Raw genomic sequence first — 22,741 nt, 5'->3', positions numbered from 1 at the left:
TAAATCTTTTCCCATCTACAATGCTGTCTCACTTATAATTCATTAAGACCACAGTCCCTTGACGAGTGTATTAACAGAGTTATACTGTTTCACAGAATGTGTATTACTTTTCTCTCAGAAGTTTATTCGTGATTCTTTTAATAATAATAATAATAATAATAATAATAATAATAATAATAATAATAATATTTATTTGTCAGAAACCAGTGTACAAGGCCTGGATATGACATCGTCAGGTTTGATAATATACACACACACACATACACAAACAAATAAACTTAGCACAAATAAATATAGACAAATAAACAAATAAATATAAGCAAATAAACAAACACTGAGAAATAAACAAAACAAACACTGAGAGATAAACAGAGTATGCTGTAGGTTAACACATTTATGTAAGGACAAAAGGTATAATTAAATGAATTAAATACTATTATAGTCACAATCATGCCATGGTATGAAAGAAAAATTTCACAACCTCGAGCGGGAATCGAACCTGCGACTTCCTGTTCTCCGGTCAGGCGCTCTACCACTGAGCTATCGAGTTCATCTCACGCCTAAGGCTTTCATACTAGCGACTCTGTTATAGAGTACTGTCCATAGCGTCTGATCTAGTCAGCACTGCTTATGGGTGGAAAGAAACTTTACAAATGTAATCTTCATCTTACGATGTTTGGATGACGTATATACGTCCGTTGATGTGACATATTAATGAATTAAATATCATACCATGGCATGATTGTGACTATAATAGTATTTAATTCATTAATATGTCACATCAACGGACGTATATACGTCATCCAAACATCGTAAGATGAAGAATAATTAAAATACAAAGAGACAAATTAAAATATAAAGAAAGAGTTACATTTCTAAATACAATATTTACATCACACTCCATGAATTCACTCACTGAATAGAAAAGTCTATTCAGCAACCATCTATGTATGCAGGACTTAAACCTATTTATTGGTAACTTTCTCGCCTCCAATGGTAGCTTATTAAAAAAACAAGTATTTGAGATCACGCTCAATCTGCACCTTGTGTAATCTAATTTATCTTTATTTCTAGTGTTGAAGGAATGTATATCTGATCTAGTCTGATAAAGATCTATGTTCGATCTAAGGAATATCAAGGTTCTGTAAATGAATAGATTGTAAACTGCTATTACCTTTAACTCTGGAAATAGTGGTCTACATGATTCCTTGGTATTTTTATTGAATATTACCTTCAGTGCTCTTTTTTTGTAGTAATAAGATGCCATTGACTCCTATTGCACTTCCCCATATATGAATTCCATAGTTAATGTGAGATTCAAACAGTGCAAAATATACCTGTCTGAGAGTTTCTGTTGAAACCAATGGCTTTAACTTCCTAAAAACAAAAATTACCCTTGACAATTTAGTACATATACTTTCTTTTGACTTGTACACAAATGTGTTTGTTTTCTAGCTGTACCTACCAGTTCCGATAAACTGCCCGAAGGAGATCTACGACCTGATGTGCGAGTGTTGGCAGAGAAATGAGTCGGACAGACCCAACTTCAGAGAGATTCACCTTTTCCTTCAACGAAAAAACCTTGGCTACAAACCAGAGATGGACTGACACGGCGTAAGGGCGTTTTACAGGATGTGTGAAATCTTCACAATTACGTGAGAGTCGGTGGTACAGTATTTGTCTTGTGGCGCGAGTGACTGCCAGCAGAGAGAAAACTTGCCTGTGTCAATATAGTACTTTAAGAGCAATAAATGTGGACATTACAGACTTAATTTTTTTACATACTTCGTTAAAATAAACAAATAAGAGTTTTTTCCCCATTAAATCTAGCAGACGTATCTATTACTTTTCACCACATGTTGATATGGCACAGATTCACACAACCACACTATTTTGAATGTTTTTAACAGTGGAAAGTGAAATATACATAAATAACCCCATTTTGCAATTATATCATCTCGGTTCAGATGAGTGCATGTGCCTACTTGATGATAATATGTAGCACCATCAGGCCTACGGTTCGAGTGGTGGCAAAACGAAGTGAGACAGCAAGGATAGGTGTTTGTTTCTGTAAAGCGGTGGTGATTGCACAGTTCTATCATCTAATTGCTTTGTTATACTTCCTCTTACCCTCTATCCAGTGGCATGACAATACATTGGGCTGCCTGGGGCGAGGCCCATTTTAAACAATAAATCATACAATCATAGATGGATTATCTTTTTGAGTTTTAATTTTCTAACAGATGGTGTTAATGAAATGAACTGTCTTTATATACGCAAATGAAAGTTATTATTGTAGTTGTAGCGTGAACAGTCAAGCCTTCGTTTTCTTCTTGCACAAATATTTGTAATGTGCAGTACTTTCCCACTGGCTTGAGAAGATTTTCAGCAGGTCCAGGGTTATGACTGAACTTTGGAAATGTAAGCTGTCGTGATGGTTGGTATCTGACCAATTCATGCTGTTATACTTAACCTGTTACCGTGCTTTATCATATGAAACTTTGAGGTTAATGTACACTAATTTCTCTGTGTACCGTAACTTAAAATTACAATTTTCTTTGATATGTTTAATTTAACAGTGACAGAATGATAAAATATACCGTATTCTTTAGTGCTAAGGAAAAATAACACAATAGGCCTATATACATTTTTCTTCTTTTCAATATATACGCAATATTTTTTTTAATTTCTCGGTCCAAAATTAATCATTGCTTCCTGATATATTTACACAGCTACAAGCAGGAAGTTTCACTTCGAACATAACAGTATATTGTTCTCATTGTTATATAAACTAAAATAGTAGTATTACTTTCTTACTTGTGCAAATAAAATTTATGTTTAAGAAATGCTAGTTAATTCATAATTAACCCTGAAACGTCCACGGAATTGAAACACGTTTCATGGCATAAATAAACATATATTTATTAAAATGTGTATACCATATTTATAGAAATATAGGCTGACCATATATACCATTTTGAACAGGACAGTACCGTTATTTTCCTATGTCCCAGTCATCCCATCATTTTATTAAAATGTCACATTTGTTTCATTTTTTTTTATAATAAATATTTTGAAATTAAAATATGGTTAAGTATTGACCCCACATACCTATATAACAGATTGCTCAGTCTTCTAGGCTTTGACGGTAATAACTTTTTTCATTTTCACTATGCTGCCATCTAGCTGCTACATAAGAAATTACGTTATAGCTCTCATTTGAATTGCATGAAACAACTGTACTTCCATCTAGCGGTGGTGATCTTGATGGTTGTTCTCTTCCACATGTTACCAATTTTAACATGAGGATGATTAATCTGTTATAGGCCTATATTATGATCAGGGGTATTGGTCAATCATAACCTAAAATTAATATTGCTTTATCTAATGGATAGGTGCACATTTTTTTAATTAATGAAAAATACCTACATTTTCAAGATTTTTGTTATGTAGAAGAATGTATTCTCCTACTGCCAGGAAGTACAGCTTCAGTTGAAAGAATATTTTATGTCATGAATATTATATGGTCGAAGGAGAAATTTCCATTAAGTGTTGAAGCACTGAGAGCTATGCTAATTGTAAGACAAAATTCTGGCAACGAGTGTGATAGGTTTTATGACAAGGTACTCAAAACTCAAAATTTGTTATGTAAAGTAAGATCATACAAAAAATACTCATGTTATGATTGTGGTGAAATGCAGCTAAATCAAGCTAAAGTTTTGTGTAGGTACATGTTTTGTTAAGATTAGCTATTTAAGTTCAAATTAAAATAACTAATCCTACAATTTATTTAATTATTGTAAAATGTGGGCCGAGACGTAGATGGGAAGATAATATTAAAATGGATTTGTGGGAGGTGGGATATGATGATAGAGAATGAATTAATCTTGCTCAGGATAGGGACCAATGGCGGGCTTATGTAAGGGTGGCAATGAACCTCCGGGTTCCTTAAAAGCCAGTAAGTAAGTAAGTAAGTATTGTAAAATATGGATGAAATATAATTTTATTAATATTTGTATTTAATCCAATTAGATTATTTGATCCTGTTTGATGTAGAAACATTTTATCAGACAAAACATTTTTAATCATTTTTTTAACAACGTAATTCGTTGCTTTCCTGTCCTGTTTTTGTCAGAAGGAATTATGGTCAGTCTATATAAATAAGAAACTAGAAAATGATAAACTATGAAGTAATGTACTATACCATATCTATTGTTGCAACGTTCATTTACATGGTCTGTCATTTATTTCGTAATACATTAATTTCAGCTCTCAAATTCAGCTAAAATAAATTGCAAACTCTGCATAGTTCTTGAGGTGCAGTGGTACATTGAGATTAAGAGGGTTAGAGCATACGTGTAATATTGTTTCGCAGACAATCAGTGGTGGTTGGTGGAGTTCAGTCATGAATGCGCTCAAAATATGAAATAAAAGACGTTAGAATTTTAGAATTGGAAATGCCATTCGTATCCATAGGGAGAACAGTGCTACACAGCTCAGTCATAGCTGCTAGTGTGATGGAGTGGGAGCAGTTGTGAGAATATTTGTGCCTCACGGAAAACTGAATTTGTTCATTGGTGTTCAAGTGTTCATTATGAATCGTCAATTAAAACAGTGAAATCGCTTCCAAGAATGATTTTTTTTAACTCTTTCTTGAACATAAATTTCTGATGGCTGCTTGTGATGTTGTGATGCTAATAAAGTAGAAACAAGCTTAATAGTTAATTTTCAAAACATTTAGGCCTCTCTTAAATTAATTTCATCCTAGGCTCGTACTAGACTTATGAAAACAAATTTTCAACTCTGTATTAGTCATCATGGAGGGTAGTTTCAGTGTACAAAGTATCGATAAAGAAAAAAATATGACATTTCAGAGTAAGATACGTTGTAAAGCCCCGTCATGTAGTATGAATTTATACCCCTTTCTATTCTTTTTAACAGTTTTTGGTTGAAGTATTTAATATTTATTTCAAATTATGCATTACTTACCAAAATACCACGAATGTATGATTTGCAGTACACACCTTTATCAATAAAATTATTATTATTTTTTTTAATGTCAGTACTGGAAGTAAACAGATAATATCGCCGCGGCCTCATGCTTAACATGTCGGCATCATACAATAACGTGCGGTGTGCTTTTAAAACATAATTTTGCTGACCGATTGTTGCTCTGTAGGTTTCACTCTAAGCGTCACGTTGTCACGTCTACTTCCTCCATAAGAATAAGCACTAGTTTGTTATATTGTTAAATGGCTATTATTATTATTATTATTATTATTATTATTATTATTATTATTATTATTATTATTATTATTATTATTATTTCATATACGAATACGTTGACATTCTTAACTCTTAATAATAACTCTTTAATAATAATTTTTAATCACATACCTTAATGTTCGTCCTCAGCACAAGACATTGCAACCTCGGTTTTAGTCCACGTGGATTAGACAAGTAGGAAGCAGCTTATTGGTTGCAGTATTGAAATTGAGGCAAGTGATTGGAGCGGCGACATAAGAAACTGAAAACAATAATACAATTAAATTTCAAAGACCTGCCGAATGTTATGCACGAGGCCACACAAAGACCTGCCGAATGTTAACCATGAGAGCACGGCAATAACACAATAAGTGTGTTCCAGCAAGCAATTCGGAATGCGTTCCTAACTGATAATGAACTTCTTTCGACGCATGTGCCAGTTGTGTCAGAACTAGTTTGGGATTTTACGTTGTTGGAACGATTCTTGAACTCCTCTTTCATGGCCATTGGAGTTTCTTCTCATATTAAAATTATATTCAGCTTCCGAACTTAATTCTTGTAAAATATATCACTATCACCTTCCAAATCACTCATGATGACTTTTTTTCGTTTTAACCTGCCCAGTCTCTAAGCATTTTAACCATAACTTCAGGTTAAACCATCTGCGCAGTATCAGTTCTAGTTTTGTTAGAACACACATTGAGCGGACAGTTTAGAATCGATTCTGAACCGTGCTGGAACAAATCTATTAATATCATTCTCATTATTTAAATATTTCTTTTATTTTATTATACTGTACATTGTGTAAAGCCTATTCTAGGAGAAAAGGGACCTGAATGAAGTTATTTTAAAATCTCGGAGATTTAATTTAATACACTATAATGACGTAATAATTTACAACCGGTTCAGTGTTTTCGCATAGCATCCGGTATTCAGAATTGTTCTGCTTGCTGGTACCGGTATGTGACAGCCTTGGTCATATGGAAGGAGCATATTCACAAAGAAGCAAATATGTTGCGTACACACATATAGTCTTCTTGTACATTACTGGTCATAGGCCTATTTCCTTTAATGTTTATTTTTTAAATACAACCACTCTACACCAAATTGTAATGACTGGTGTATCAATAACAACCGATGAAATGAAGCAAACAAAAGAAAGCTCAAATAAACGGTACCGGTATGTAGCCTATACTTGTTTTTTTGAAAGATGGGACATGACAGTTAAGCGGCCGAGCTTGGAACTACAGTGCTATGTTGCCAATATGGACTACCACGCTGCCAGCTGGTGGAAGCTAGCAACTGTCATTAAGATGGCTGACGTTAAAACATTCATTGACAATTGATGTGAAGGTAAGAAAACAATACAAAAATCGGCAGAGAATCAAACATGAAACGTACAATGCTATCATAGTGTTCACAATAAATGTTGCCAAGAGAGCTATTAAGCACTCGCCATGTGCGAACTGTAAGTTTGGCAACTCTACCGTTGTTACCATAGCAACAGGCCTACCACACTATGTGACATTCAGTTGTTTTTCCGATCGCAATGCTCCTGTCATGTCCCATCTTTCAAAAAAACAAGTATATGTACTTTATTTCTTAAAGTAGAAACATAATATATGCTCTGCTATAAATATAAATAATGATTATATCATTAAATTTATAGTCGTGTTGTGATGTTTATTCTAAATGAGTGTCAGTTATTAAGATGATATCAGTCCAGAAGCCTAAGTCGACTTTGTTCGCCAATATATTTTTTTCAGAAAACGTATTATTTGTCTTTCTTGTGTTAAATTTTATATTACCTTGTTAACATGTTTGAGCCTGCTATTGGCCATCATCAGAACTCTGAAACATGTTAACAAGGTAATATAAAATTTAACACAAGAAAGACAAATAATAGCTACGTTTTCCGAAGTGATATAGTGTTAAAAGTTGTGTAATCAAGATGTATAGGCCTATATATTCTTTCACTTTTTTCATTTCATTTATTATATTCCATACATCATACATCAGCATTGAAGCTTAAGTTATGCAATAAGTCAAGAGTTACACAATTTCTTGGCGAGATGAGGTGAAATGATATATTCTTTAATATTTAAAAAAATAATAATAATAAACACAGTCACAACTATGATGTTTTACTGAAAGGTTACGTGTGGTTGAAAGGCTTCTAAAGTCATTAAAATTTTAATCGATCAATATTTTACGTTATAAATTCTGGTTAGGCCTATTATAGAAATATTATAACAAGCTGTTAATTCTATAATTTTATGCAGAGATTGAACTCCATATAATATTTTGTTTTTAATATTTTTAAAACATATTTGCAATGCTGTCGTGTATTTGACTATACCTACTCATTGTATTACAAAGAAATAAATGCTACACATCATATTCATATGATTCATCTATATCCACAGAACCTAGAACGAAAGTAAACGTAAATACCGGCACTAGTAAAAAAAAATCAATAAAACTGAGGCAAAGACGAAATAAAGCCTGTGAACAGAAAGTTATATTGTACATAGAAATGCAAGAGACCGCGAAGTAAGATTTTACCCAGCAGCCTCAGAAATTCTTGTTATGCCACTGGTCTTCGTTTTCCAGATGATTATATAATATGTACATCACTAAAGCAATCGCTGTGCCTTCTGTCTTAGAGTCAAACAATATAGATGGTATCAATGTAATTACAATACTGACTTTTATTTAAGTAATATTGCTGTTATGTTGAGTTACGGAGCATTACTAAACTACATAATTACATTTAATCAGCAAATCAACTCTTCATAAACCTACTAAACTTGTGGCAAAACATGTACAACTTTCAAAGTTCTTTTAATTTTCCTATAGCAAAAATAAAATTAATTGTCAATCACTATGATTACTTAGGCCTATTTATAATATTGCATGATATTTAACCCTCTTAATCTCAAACGGTATTGTATGTACTACATTATGTAAAGAAAAACTGTCATGTGTAGTACTAAAAATGGATTGAAGTACTTACGACAGAGAACTTGTAAAAAAAAAATAGCGTCCAAAAGAAAATACTTTTGGATGTATCTAGAACATTGATGAAGTACCATGGGCTTTAATAAATTCTAAATTTACATGAAATACAGTAAAACCTCGATAAGACGCGCCCGCTTATTACGCTATCCCGTGTAATACACTTTTTTTGTCTGGTCCCTGCACATTTCATATATAACACCTTTATAAAATACCCCATTTGTTGCGCTCAAGCCCCTCATAATACGCTGATTTTGTGGAATATTTTCGATATAATTTTCAGCAATGTACTGTAACAGCAATGAAACATCTTGGTCACTGAACTCACTGGTGCCATTAACATGAAAAGTATTGGTATTGACCCTTTACCTGCACATTTAAACCTTCATACTTCATACCTTAGTATACCCCACCCTCTTGTTACGCTCTCTTATTCGACTCCTTATCTGCGTGGTTAAAGCCTACATACAGTTACAATACCTCACCCTCTTGCTAACCCTCTCTCTCAAACAGCATTCCTCACTTGGCCGTAATAAAATTCTGGAAATTTTTGCTGGGCAGTTTGTTGTCCTTTAGTGTATTGAAGTGTCTGTGAATGTCATTACAATGAGTGTTAAACGAAAAGCGCTTTCTGTGTCGGAAAAATTGGAAATCTTACGAGAGTACGATGAGAACAGTACTCTTACTCAGAAACAACTCTCTGATGCATTAGGAATCCCATCATCGACATAAGAACGATAATAAAAAATAGCGACTACAGTTGCGACGTCGTCGGGAGGATATAATCGCAGGAAACTGAAGTGTGGTAAACATGAGGACTTGAAGAACACGCACACGGCAAACAACCTATAAATGACTTTTTTTTTTTCCGAAAGAATTAAATACCGGTACAGTACATATTGTAAATGCATTTCACGTAGAGTACAGTAATGACATAATGGAGTAATACTATATTACCTTTCATGAATCATGTATTTTAATAAAGAAAAATGCTAATAGATACTGTATATAAGTCAAAATTAGTATACCTGTCTAATACGTGGTCCCGGTTAATACGCGGTTTACACGCGGTCTCTTGAACAGCGTCTTATCGGGGTTTTACTATATAAAGAATGATACTAAATTTTAATTCATATATCAGAGGAAGAGTCAGTGAAATATTCCAAATTTCTCTGCTGTTCGTTAACTTTGGTGTGAATTTATTTAGTAAAATTCACTGCCAATACTTCTAAATTGTAACACTGCACTCTGTTTTGAGTTGTGTAAGAATATAACAGGAAAAATAATGGAAAGAGCTAAAATGGATCAATCTAGAATTTTGTGTCATAAGGGAAAACTATCTTAGTAACAGAAACTTGTAGACAATAAAAGAACTATCAACATACCTGTAAATCGGTATTGCAAATGGAAGTTTATCCTATTAAACACTAACTTTCTTCTCAATATGATATTTGGAATTACAGCGCTTGTGGTGTTAGTATCACTTCGAAAGCACGTAAATAATGAGATGTACTTGTCTTTTAATTGTGCTACGCTATACCTTTAAGTGTCTTCCTTGAAAATTGTGGAGAAAACAGATGTCTCTCAATAATAAAATACTGATCAGGAACACACAATATACAAAATTAGCAGAAGAATTTTAGTGTTCAAAAGCTCTACTGAGAGGCAAGACACAGAACGGAATACGGTATCGATATATGTTCCCAGAAATGTGAACAATACATTTCTTGTCAAGTCTTCTATTTTATCTTATATCCAAATGTTTACCATAACACTATGCAATTGAAGTATTTAACAAATAATATTCTAATAATACTATCGATGTCTAATATTTCATATGCTTCAAGGAGTCATTCAAAAGATTTATAAAACATGTGTCAAATTTTCTTATACTTATAAATCTTTAAGTTCCTAATGTTACTGGTGAGTTTTTAAATTGCTATTTAGAATTCACATAGATTGTGTTGTTTCTGCTGTGATATTTTGCATTCATTATGGTATATCATGAATGTTTTTAATTACGTACGTTATTTTTTAAGTATACTGTAAAAGGCTGAGGACTTTACGGTTCTTACACAGTGTCTTTTATTATAATGATACGTGATGATAAAGGGGGTTAAATATGTTTAAATAACGAATCCAGGTATCTTGTTGCCGTCAAGTTCAACATGGTTATCTTATTTCGATGATTCATAATTTGTTAATAAACTTCCTGGAAATTAAACAGGTGTGGTAATTTAAGCAGGTATTCTCGCATTTGAGCAGTAAATTTTAATGACTTCCAAATAATTTTTGTATATTTTGATATAAATTTTTATTCTAAAACATGTAACTAATGTGAAGTGATATATATTATTTAATGCTAGATACACATTAGCTATTAGAAAGAACTTTCTCTTCGGAAATAAAATGAAAAACTACAAGGAAACTTCTACACGGAAATAATTTCAAGGGAAAAATTGTTTTGGGCTGGGCATCGAATCCGGGACCTTTGGGTGAGCGCCAATGCTCTACCGACTGAGCTACCCAGGAACGTTACCATACTCCGGTTCAATTATTCCCTTTTTATTCACATACCGGTACCTCAAGTGAGTTGACAAGACATCAGAAACCCAATATTCAGTGCACTCTTTTTCTGTGTGAAAAATTGGTGGTTTTCTGTTAACAAAAAGTCACGTGTATTATACAAATCTGCTTTCAGGTATAGTTCCCTGTAAAGCTGACTCAGTTGATAGAGCATTGGTGCGCTCAGCCAAAGGTCTCGGGTTCGATGCCTGGCTCCAGAACAATTTTTCCCTTGAAATTATTTAAGTCAGCTATACCTGAAAGACAGATTTTATTTTACACAGAAAGTATGAACACTAATATCAGAAAATTATTGTAATTGTTATTATAAAGTTAAGAGTAAAATTGGAACATAATTTCTGTATTCTTCATTATCATAGAAAGGTGTCTTCCAGAATGAAAGTGGAAGATCTTTTGCATCCAAAGTAAAGTAGGCCTACTGAGTGAACATTATAATGTATCATTGTGAATATAGTTACTATCTAGCCTACATATTTTACATAAAATACCACTTCTCTGGCAAACATCTTATACAGAATTTTTTTATAAAATGTACAGAAATTGAAAGTTTCTATAAATTATAAAGAAGAATAACATTTTTTCAGACTGATAAGTGGTAAAGAAACAATTAATTTTGCTCGTTGCGAGTTCCCAGTGTTTCTGTACAAAATGCAGCATCCCACTTCTAATATTTGTATCCCAGCTCTTTCCTACCCAGTGCTGAATTGAAGGACTACATGTATTTGTGTAAGTACTAATGGTATAATATATCGTTCTGATGGAATGTAATGATTTTTACTTCTCATTATTAATTAATTTTTTTACTTAATTTAGTCACACTAACTTACTGAAAACTCATTTCATATTGGAGTGGTTAAATGGAAAGTTGTAGCCGATTTAAGTGAACACCATATTTTAACGTTTTGGTGGCTACTTCATTCACACACAATCCCCAGAATGTCTGGAGGACCACACCTGCTGTTGGTCGACGGGTCCATTGGACCTAGCTGGGAGATCTTGTTGATCACCAGCTTTCCCTCCTTAAGCCACTGGCGGACGATTTTAGTGCCATAGCAGGTCAGCACTAGGAACAGAAAAGTAGAAAGAGGAGGAAGGAAAGGGAAATGAACCCCTAGGCCTCGAATGCTCTAATGCCGTCGGGGTCGAAGAAAGTAAGAGTTCAGTCAGAGGACTGGATAGGAAAGGGTAAAGAGGGAATTAGGTATTGAATAGAGGAAAATTATACCCAATTCAGTCATTAACTCATCACGCTGACCAGTGCTAATTGATGAGTAGCCCATCCCTTTAGTTCAGCTTGTAAAATTATGCTTACTAACAGCTGCACCACGGGAAGGTAGGGATGGGACGTTGGGTACTTGTCCAGGTTGGTTCCTTACAGCCTTCAATGGGAAGGATTAATGGCTCTCCCCCCTGTATCCACAGATACCCTTTTGCAGCCTTCAACAAACAAAATTTGATAACACATTCTCAAGGGAAAAAATGGAACTCTCTGCATCAAAATCCACAGTTAATTCCCGATTTACCACGAAAATCGTCTGTAGCTGCATTTAGATTGGCAACAGGCCATGATTGTTTGGCCAAACACCTGCAAAGAATTGGAATATATCAGTCCCCTAACTGCCCATTGTGCAACTGAAACCAAGAAATGGATTCGGAACACCTCAAAATTTGTGCTTCAGTGGCTGGCCATGATAATATCTTTGAAAAATATTGGAGTGCAAGAGGTCAAATGACTTTATTGTCAAACGCCTGGCATTAGAAAACAACAACAACTTACTGAAAACTTGTGAAATTTCTGTCACATTAGACTATCTAACCATTGCGAACTTGCTGCAACTTGATACCTACCAGTGCAGAGAAAATGAGGCTTTGCTGTCAGAAAGTGTACTACATTGTTCATCAACATTAAATTTGTCACTGTTAGCTAAAATACGCATTATTTGACTTACTGTTTGAAAATAATTCATTCGTAAATAGAACATAAAATCATAAAAATGTAAATCGACATACTTGGAGCCATACTGCGTATTCCGAATCTCATCGGACTGGTGGACAACAATGACGTCATGCTGCAGCGAAATAGAAACAAAACTGCAGGAAGGATCGATGGCTGTCATGGCGACTGTGTAATTTGTTGTCTGTGCTACACTAGCAAAATTTTGCGAAATTTCCATACTGCCATCTCGTTCAAAGAAAAGATAGCATAAACAATTTATTTCTTGAACCGGTAGTAATAACTGGTCCGTTGACATGTCTGCTCATAAGCCATTAACATATTGTTTTTACGTTGTGCTCATTACAAACAATACAGCAGAACACACCGCCATGACACAACAGTGCACGATGTCATTCGTCTGCTAATTCCCGCCCTATACAAGAACCAATCAGATTCACTGATGGCGGCTGATGGAGACTGCCACCACCTCTGCAAGCTGATGGCACCGGTGCGACATCAGTGACGCCATCGGTGAAATTTGGAACATCTTGATGCCATCAGAGCTGAGATTCGGAATACGCTCATAGCAAGACGCTCTTGGTGTGAAACCAGAAGGAGATGTGATGTGTGCCACTTTTTTCAAATGTTTCTTGAGACAACGTGAACAATATAGACAACAAATTTTACTTAAGGAAATAGTGGTAATCATATAATTGTAATGTACCCAAGTAACATTGTGAAAGTGGCAAACAGTTGTTTGAAGGTGTCGGAATGGAGTGATACACTATTTCCACATGCTTCTCGAGTTAAAATTAGAAAGAATAAAACGGAGGTATTTAAACAAATACATCTTCTAAGCACAAAAATCTGTATAAACAGTTTAGTAAATATTGTGATCTTACAAAGACGTTTCAAAGGATTAAAGATGTATCTTGTATTTCATAAGAGCATTAGATTATTGTACAAGATCTCACTTACAGATTTTCTTGAATTGTACACATGTCAGTACTGTCTATTGGTAATAGCAACAAGTATTTCCGTTCTATTTTTTCTCGCTTCAGTTGTACCATCATAAAAATGAGTAACTTACATGCAACCCCATTGACTCGTCTTCATCATTATATTTTATTTTTAATTATTTCAAGCAAAGGGAAATATTGAGATGCTACAGAAGTCCGATTTGGATACTGTGGAGGAAATTCAGGTACCTGTACTGGTATTCAGCACTACACATCAATTTATGTTCATATTTATAGTCATAGTTATAGTTATAAAGTATAGAATTAAACTTTCAGAGTTGTTACTTAAGCATTAACAGAGTATCTGTGTAAAGTTAGGAGTTTAAAAACGATTGCCTTTATTTAATTAAATATAATTATTTTAATTCATAACATAGATTCCAAGAAAACCTGTGAAGCCTAATGATACCTATGCAGTTCGTTTAGTGTAGCATTCATAATTCTTGAAGTAGGCCTAACTGTCAACATTACTGCCAGGTATGTGAAATGCAAAACAGAAACAATACTGGTATGTAGTTTATCTGTGAATTTATATGATGCATCACATTAGAAACCTTTGAATATTAGGATCAGTATAATTGTTCATTTCAACGAGTTCATTTCTCTTTATTTCTATGATGAATTATACTAGTGATTTTAAGGACTGAATAATGAACATCTAGAAGCGAATAAAAAATAATTTCATAAATGACTCTTGGGTATTCCACCTTGTCCTGAGAAGTCGCCTACCCTGTTGGGCTCATTATCTCATACCTCTTAAAAAATTATGGAATCTGTATGTAATTCCAAAACATTGTAAGGGTTAAGTTCCAGGACACGATGGAATACCCAAAGTCTATTTCTGAACACATTGATTGTGTTTCTGTGTGAGCGGAAAAAGAAAGTAGTTCCCCTCCCACTCTTGTCTGCACTCCGGAAGTTCTTATTTATAAAACACTATCGGTACTAGAGAATGTAGGCAGCAATGTATCTGAAAGATCTAAACCACTGTCATACAAGATATCATTAAATATATTTTTAAAAGGCAGTAAACAGTGAACTGAGATATATATGTTTTGTAGGTTATGTTAGTCATGGTGGACATATCACATATAATTATGTTTATAAAAATAAACAAATGAAGCAATTTAACCGCAAACTGGATTTTATGAATCAGGTCCACATTTTTTATAGATACAGTAGGCCTACATTAAAAACTGGATATCTTACATCTGAATGTGTAAGTATATATTTTATTTTATTTCTTTCATTTAAAAAATATTTACCTAATACTGAGAAAGAGGCCTACTGAAAATAATAATTTGAATGATAGACATGTGCAATGATCCTTTAAAAGTGCCTTAAATTAAAGGCCTTTCAACCAAGAGGAAAATTTGACGTGTCTTGAGTAGGCTATATAAAACAATAATTTTAAATGTGTGAGTAGGTCTTTTTATGCTATAGATATTATTTATTGAATGCTTCATGTATGGTACTGTACCTAGCTATATTTCGTTCTGGTTTTCCTCCATCATAGACATTCAATTATAAATTATCACCAATTTGAATTGCGTCTCTGCTTTAATTGGTTGATTCTTCCCATAGAACTGTTGTATTGTAGATACCAGTACCAGTATCTATCGTAATTTCTATGAAGATGCATTATTGAAAGCATTATATTATGGTACCGGTACCTGATTTATACATGAATAAAGATGGGGTTGCGTGTATTTACTGTATTTGAGCAATTATTTTCTTTAAACCTGGTATTGTATTTTTTATAATATATTTGTGTCATTTTATTGATATATACCAGGTTAATGCACTTTTATTGTTTGTTATTTTATGAGCAATGTTTAATTTATAAATTGGTTAGGTTTTATAAAGCACGCTTGTTGAATTTTGTACAACATTGAAGAGTGAGGTGTTTGTTTCGAGATGCCATGTATTGTGTTTGACTATATTTCTTCCCTCAGTCAATCATTAATAACGTTTGTCACTCTACACTTATACAATAGCATTCTAATAGAATATTAGAATCAAGCATAACCAATGCAGTTCATAACTAACATCTGAATGGAAAATTTCTTCCTCCATGAGGAATTGAATTAGTGCTCACGCCCTATTGCTATTCCAAGACATGATGGCTTAGACACAGAACTTAGGCTTTTATGTCGTTTTATTTAAGTTCATGGCACATTGGGCTGCAAAAGAAATGCCAGTACAAAATTATATCATTTTTCTAGGAAATGGCGAGGTGGAAAGCTGAGATTAGTTTTTTAATATGCTCACGTTATTATTTAATATGAATTGATTTTAAATTATTCATATACTTCTATTTTACACAATATTAATAAGAATACTACACGAAAATAGTGAAACTGCAGTTTATATACAGTGCATTCGTAGCTCGGCCGGACCACTAAAACATTCAAATTTGAATATTGTACTTTCAATAATTGTTCCTTTTCAAATTATTCATGTTTATTTTTTATTTCATCATCCTTAATTAAAAGTTTTCTTGTTTATTTCATCATCCCTAATTAAAACTTTTCTAACACTTGTTTATATTATTTAGGTTATGTTATAACGGGCCAACTGAGCAACGAACTCACTGTAGTATTCCACAGCCTTCCTTATTATCCATGGATGCTGTCATTGTTACAATCGATATATATGGCCGGTTATATTTAATATTGCATTAACAAAAAAAAGTATCAATTTTATTATAAATATAAATTTTGATTATAAATACAGATACAGAACTGAAAATTTAATCTAATTGAAACATTTAACTTCAAATTTCTCCTTTGCATGGAATAAAAAATCTTTAGAAAATTCAGGCCAGTTCAGATGTATTTGTACAATCATTTTATTGCAATGCCTTCTGTGTATCTCTATTTCTATTGTTGCCTAAGCGAAGTCCTTGTAACATGATAATATTTCAAATTAATAGTGATTTTGACTCGGCATTTCTTTTGCAGTCCAGTATACTATATCTCGATTTTATGGTAATGTTCATCTTTTAAGGGACTTATAAAAACAGTCTAATAGATAATTAACAAATCTTGAACGTATTATAATGAAAATTAATTGTTTTGTAACTCAAACTTAAGGCAACAATTTTACATACCGATAACTTACCTTTTTCACTGAAGTTTTTTTTAAGTCTTATTAAGAAACACAGCTTTTGTGATATATAAACTCTGCAAGAAAATCACTTGGAAATGACTTAAAATAAGTTAATCTCGGCTTTATAAATAAATTTAACATTTTCAATGTTATTTATACATGTATTCATCTTATTACATCAGTTCAAAAGGAATTTTTAACATTTAAGCATCAGTTGTCGCACTTGTATATAAATCTACTGAAGCAAAATGTAAAAATACAAATAAGGAATTTTGACTTTTTAACGCCTAGGTACCCCGTCAAAATCTCTGAAACTATATTCCGTAAAATCTTCAGATCTGATCTAATTTTCGTTAAATCTCATCTTTACACAGTGGTATATAATACTGTATTGTTAACATTTTACATATTCCTTCCTTTTATGTATGCCTAATGTATAATTTCCAACGGAATTTTTTATTTGTGCACTTATTGTTGTACATCTGTTTATTTGAATATCAAAAATGAATGCTAGGATTAAATTTATTCTTCATGATATCTCCATTTAACTACAATTCCACTGCTCCATCTCTTTCTTATTTCATCTTTAAAACTCCTTGGCGCCAATTTATTTTCAGTTGTGAATTATAATACTTCAAGGATATTTTATGAGATTGTAATTATGTTTTAAATGCCTGTACTGTATTATTAGGCTACTGACAGTACTCTGACTATATAAATCCACTTTATCAGTGAAGCAACTCATTATCTTAATGTTTTCTCCAAAGTCAGGTGCTGGTGAAACAGCTAAAGGTACGATCACACATCGCTACTTTTGCTGCGCAACTTTTGTACTGCAGCTGCAAAAGTTGCGTGTCGTGTTCACACGTAAGCCAAAAGCAGCGCGCTGCACGCTACTTTTCGTGCTGCGCAACCCGAGTGCTGCAAAAGTTCCAACTGAAGGTTGCGAGTCTGTTCACACACAAGGAACTACTTTTGCAGCCGCAGTCATGCTGCAGGTTTCCATCTCCGTGTTGACTTCTCAATATACATTTTGTGGTTATGTTCGCATTATTAAGAAACTCATTCGAAAGCTTCCTTATCTATTATTTGCTTTTCTGTCGTATCTAGTATTCAGAAATTGACATTATTTTTACTATAAAGCTTTTAAAAACGTCTATATACTTAAATGATAACCAACAGCATATTCACGTAATCAATGTTGGCAACCCTCCTGTTTGGAACTACGCTACGGAAAATAAAAAAAAAATGAATTATATCGTCAGCAAATATGCTCAGACTGTGTTGTGTATTTAATAACTGTTACAAATAATTTATTTTCATCACATTTAACATTAAAATATATCCAAACAATAAAAGTATCATTGGCACATTTGGGTGGTAACACTGGTTGCAACCGCAGCAAAAATTTCAACAAAACCGATATCAAAAATGCTGCGGCTGCAACCCTGAGAACCCTGTTCACACGTTGCTACTTTTAAGATGCGCGCAGCATGGAAAAGTAGCGGGCAGCAGGTTCGGCAGCCGCTACTTTTCGGGTTGCACCATTGTTCTCACGTCGCAGTACAAGAGTTGCGCAGTTTTTTGTACTGCAGTGCTGCAAAAGTAGTGACGTGTGACCGTACCTTAAATTATATGAACAGTCATCCACGAAGTCGAGTCTTCAGAACAGGGAAGAGAATGTAATCACAAAGTGCCAAGTCAGGACTGTATTAGAAGAGTCAACAACTTCTTCTTTGTTGAGTCCAGAAAGGTTATGGTGATGTTGACACGATGTAAGGTGAAGCACACATACACCAAAAGAAAAACAATTTCCTGCGTATCGAAATTTCTGTAGTAATTTTCGTGCTCAAACATTCACCATATGAAACAATAAACAAATTGAGTAATATTGCGTTGCACCGACACAATCTAATTTTTCTTTTTTTATGTAATAATTACAGTATATTATGCTGTACCAGCATTTGAAAGCTGTTGATTTCAATCGTATTTTTTAAAATAAATATTTATTTTACACATTTAGATTGGGCAGTGGTGAATTACGATCTTGTTTTGCCCGAAGTACAGTTGCCTGTGTGTTTTCTTTCTTTTTTTTTTCTTCTTTTCATTTTTTTCATCTAAAAGTGAAATGAATACTCGCGCATAATAACTTTCATCTCGATGAAGTTTACCAAACATATGGTGATGTACAGAGGTGAATAACACACCAAATCCAACTGTAAATATTTGTGATATAATTGAGATCAGAAACGAATTTTAAATTAGAATGTAATAAATATACGTGATACACTTTTGCATATCCATATTTTGTATAAAATTTACTATTAAATCACATTAAATACAATAACAAGAAAAATAAAATAAACAAAACAACGCAGCTTGTTACGGTACAAGTAAATTGTATATACATAGAGATAGAGTTCCGTTTTTATCTTCTGGAAAGCGAATTCTTCACACCCTTACTGAGTTGTGCACTTTGCTGTTATATGGTACCAGAATTTTTTGTGAGAATTTTGTTACTGTGTGTGTAGCGAGGTGCAAAATGACTTGGAAATTTTGATTGAGAGAGATTGTTTCCAACCCTGATCGTGTAATCAGAATGTCAGTTCTGGAACTGCAGTGGTAAGATGCTTGTAAAGATATGACTGAATAGAGTTAGGAATTAAAAGTTACTATTGAGTGCAAAAAATTTATAGAAGTGTTTCAGGGAAGGAAGAATGTAATTGTGAACAAGAATAAAAAAAAAAAACAAATATGTAAATAATGTTATGTATGGTGCCTCAAGTTGACGATATAAAATACTAGGTAATCGATATGTATTGAAATAAAAGAACAGATTCTAAGTCTCCCCTGTATATGCATAGCCATATCACTTTCTACTGACGTACATCAATGTGTTACAATCATGTAAATATTCCTTGTATAAATGTGCATGTTTGAGTGTTTACTGTACAGATAGCCCATTTTTTTATTATTTGCTTGTCATCATGATGGAGTTCATGAGGTGGCTTGGCTGATCTGGACCAAATTGTTTAGAGTCAACTGAATTATTTATCTAGATAACTTGTGATAATCAATTACTAAGTAAGATGATGGAAATTAAAGAGTTGCAAACTGCTGCACGGTGGTCTTTGCGTTTGTTTTGAACAGTTTATACAATGAAGCTTCTCTAATTGGACACCTCTCCAAAAAAACTCTATGTGAAATGCGTACCATATAGTTTATTTTATTTTCTTAATAACATGTTTACATATTACGAGGGGGATCCAGGAAATAACGACCGTTCGCGCATACCCGCCGCGCAGCTGACTCCCCTTCCTTGTTTGAAGGTCAACTGGCTTCCTTAACATGTGTTCTCATAATGTTGTGAGTACTGGTTGCAACAAGTCGCCATTGTGCATTTTGTGTTACTTCAAAATGAACGACGTGATTGATAATCCCGCCAACTGTGAGGTGAGGAGTGTGATTCGATTTTTGAATGCCCGACATTTGAAACCTGCAGAAATTTACCGGCAATTGAAAGAAGTGTATGGTGATACTGTAATGAATGAAAGAAATGTGAGAAAATGGTGCGAAATGTTCAACAATGGGCGAACAAATGTCCACGATGAAACTCGACCCGGACGCCCATCACTCATCACAGAAGACCTGAAGACTAAAGTGAACGACAGGATCTTGCAAGACAGGCGCACATCACTCGACGAATTGCATATTGCCTTTCCTGACATTTCTCGTTCTTTGCTTGGTGAAATTGTGTCGCAACATCTTGGCTACCACAAAATCTGTGCACGATGGGTTCCACGGCAACTGAATGACCAACACAAAACTCAGAGAATGGCCTCAGCATTGACATTCTTGATGCGATATCACACAGATGGAGACGCCTTTCTTGATCAAATTGTGACTGGTGTTGAGACCTGGGTGTCTCACAACACCCCAGAGACCAAGCGCCAATCACGTCAGTGGCATCATCCCTCATCACCCAAGAAACCGAGAAAATTCAAACAGACTCTCTCAACACAAAAAGTCATGGCTACTGTCTTTTGGGATCGCAAAGGTATTCTTTTGCTGGATTTCATGCCAAAAGGCACTACGATCAATGCAAATCGTTATTGTGAGACTTTACGAAAACTACGGCGAGCCATCCAAAACAAGAGGCGAGGAATGCTTTCGAGAGGAGTTGTGCTTCTTCACGACAACGCCCGTCCGCACACTGCTGCTTCAACTCGAGAATTGCTGGATCAATTCGGTTGGGAAATCTTTGATCGTCCGCCCTATAGTCCAGACCTTGCTCCTAGCGATTTTCACCTTTTCACTAAGCTGAAAGACTTTCTGGGTGGTACGCGTTTTGGAAGTGATGAAGAGTTGAAGAAGACAGTGAACACCTGGCTTAATGAACTGGTGGCAGAGGAGTATAACACGGGAATTCTAAAGCTAGTGAACAGATACGACAAATGTTTAAATGTAGGTGGTGATTATGTACAGAAGTAAAGGAAGCTTCAGTTATGTAACAGACTTTGTTTTTTTCAAATAAATACTGTTTTTTTTTTTTAATTATTACAACAAAACGGTCGTTATTTCCTGGATCCCCCTCGTATGATTTCAAATACTGTACTGTCTGTATATGACAAGCTTCATTGCATTATAAATCCACAATTTCATCCATTTCCTATATAAGTGATGGTAGGAATACTACTATAGTGAATACAAGGTTAATAATAAATAAATTTAGTTTCCCTTATGTAAAGGTTGCCAGATTTGACAAAGCATATAACATATAATTTGGAAATACACCTAAAAGGTAAAATGATATACATTTTAAATGGTGAGGGAATCGAATATACAAAATGTCAGAAAAATTTACACCTAAGTAGCGTTTGTGCTCATTTACAGTTAAGAAGGGGGGGAAAAAAAAGATCATCAGATAGGTTAGAATGATTTGAATGATGTATACCGTGAGAAAAATTATAGTACGGATTTATTGGCATTGATATCTAAACCAATCAACAGCCATCGGTTAAGATAACTTGAAATTTCCATTATCACTCCCATACAAATGATTTCTCAATATCTGAACCGATCCTTTGAGGGCACTAATGGCTATTTCCTTCACAATGCTGTGTGTTAGCCCCAGGTTTTTACATTTGTTGGCAAAGAAGGAGGGTATGGTACCTCGTGCTCCCACCATCAGACCTATTAGATCAATGTGGGACAGGCTATATTTATCTTTATAGAACGGGATTATTGGTTCATAGATCCGTTTCTTTTCACTGTCCACCTCATGCGGTTGATCTGCATGTGTCTCAAATCTGATGGTGGGATCGAGAATGTATGCCGAGTTGTTCTTAATGGCAATGATATCAATTCGCCGAACACTTCCTTGTGTGGCTAGTCCCTGCACCTCTTGATGGACTGTAAACCCTACTTCCTTCAGTGCCTCGGCCAGTATAGAACGGACAGCATGGTGACGGATGTTGCGAAGGGCCTCACTGTAGGGGCAGAAGCCAAGGATATGTCTTAGGATAATCACAGCACAAAAAACGATTAATGGATATTAATTAATGTTTACTATTGTCATTGGTACCACTGTACATTGCTGTTTTATTCCTGTCATTGCTTTAATATTGATCATGGTATTGAGTCACGATAAGTTCTAATTTACTTGCTGAAACTAGGATTAGCTATGCCAATTGAATTGCAATTCCCAAAATTTAGCATGTTCATATAATTTGTAGGCCTACTTGAAAATGACAGTTTTGACTGAATTAAGCTATAATGAAACCATTATCTAGGCCTATTGACATTT

At 34.2% G+C, this 22,741-nt stretch overlaps 1 protein-coding gene across 4 annotated transcripts in view; it reads left to right on the top strand.

Moving 5' to 3' along the window:
• Nucleotides 1-20,062, top strand: part of Ddr (discoidin domain-containing receptor 2) — a 1,446,713-nt gene extending 1,426,651 nt beyond the window's left edge. For all 4 annotated transcript variants that reach the window (XM_069815692.1, XM_069815694.1, XM_069815693.1 and 1 more), the window contains one exon: nucleotides 1,456-20,062. In XM_069815692.1, coding sequence (XP_069671793.1) covers nucleotides 1,456-1,608 — 153 coding nt within the window. In that variant the 3' untranslated portion in view covers nucleotides 1,609-20,062. The remainder of the gene's footprint in view (nucleotides 1-1,455) is intronic.
• Nucleotides 20,063-22,741: the final 2,679 nt, after the last annotated feature.

Source organism: Periplaneta americana, chromosome 17 (genome assembly GCF_040183065.1).
Source record: "Periplaneta americana isolate PAMFEO1 chromosome 17, P.americana_PAMFEO1_priV1, whole genome shotgun sequence".
Taxonomy (NCBI): Eukaryota; Metazoa; Arthropoda; class Insecta; order Blattodea; family Blattidae; genus Periplaneta; species Periplaneta americana.
The sequence above is the reverse complement of the archived record's forward strand: the minus strand, read 5'-3'. Positions and strand labels throughout refer to the sequence as shown.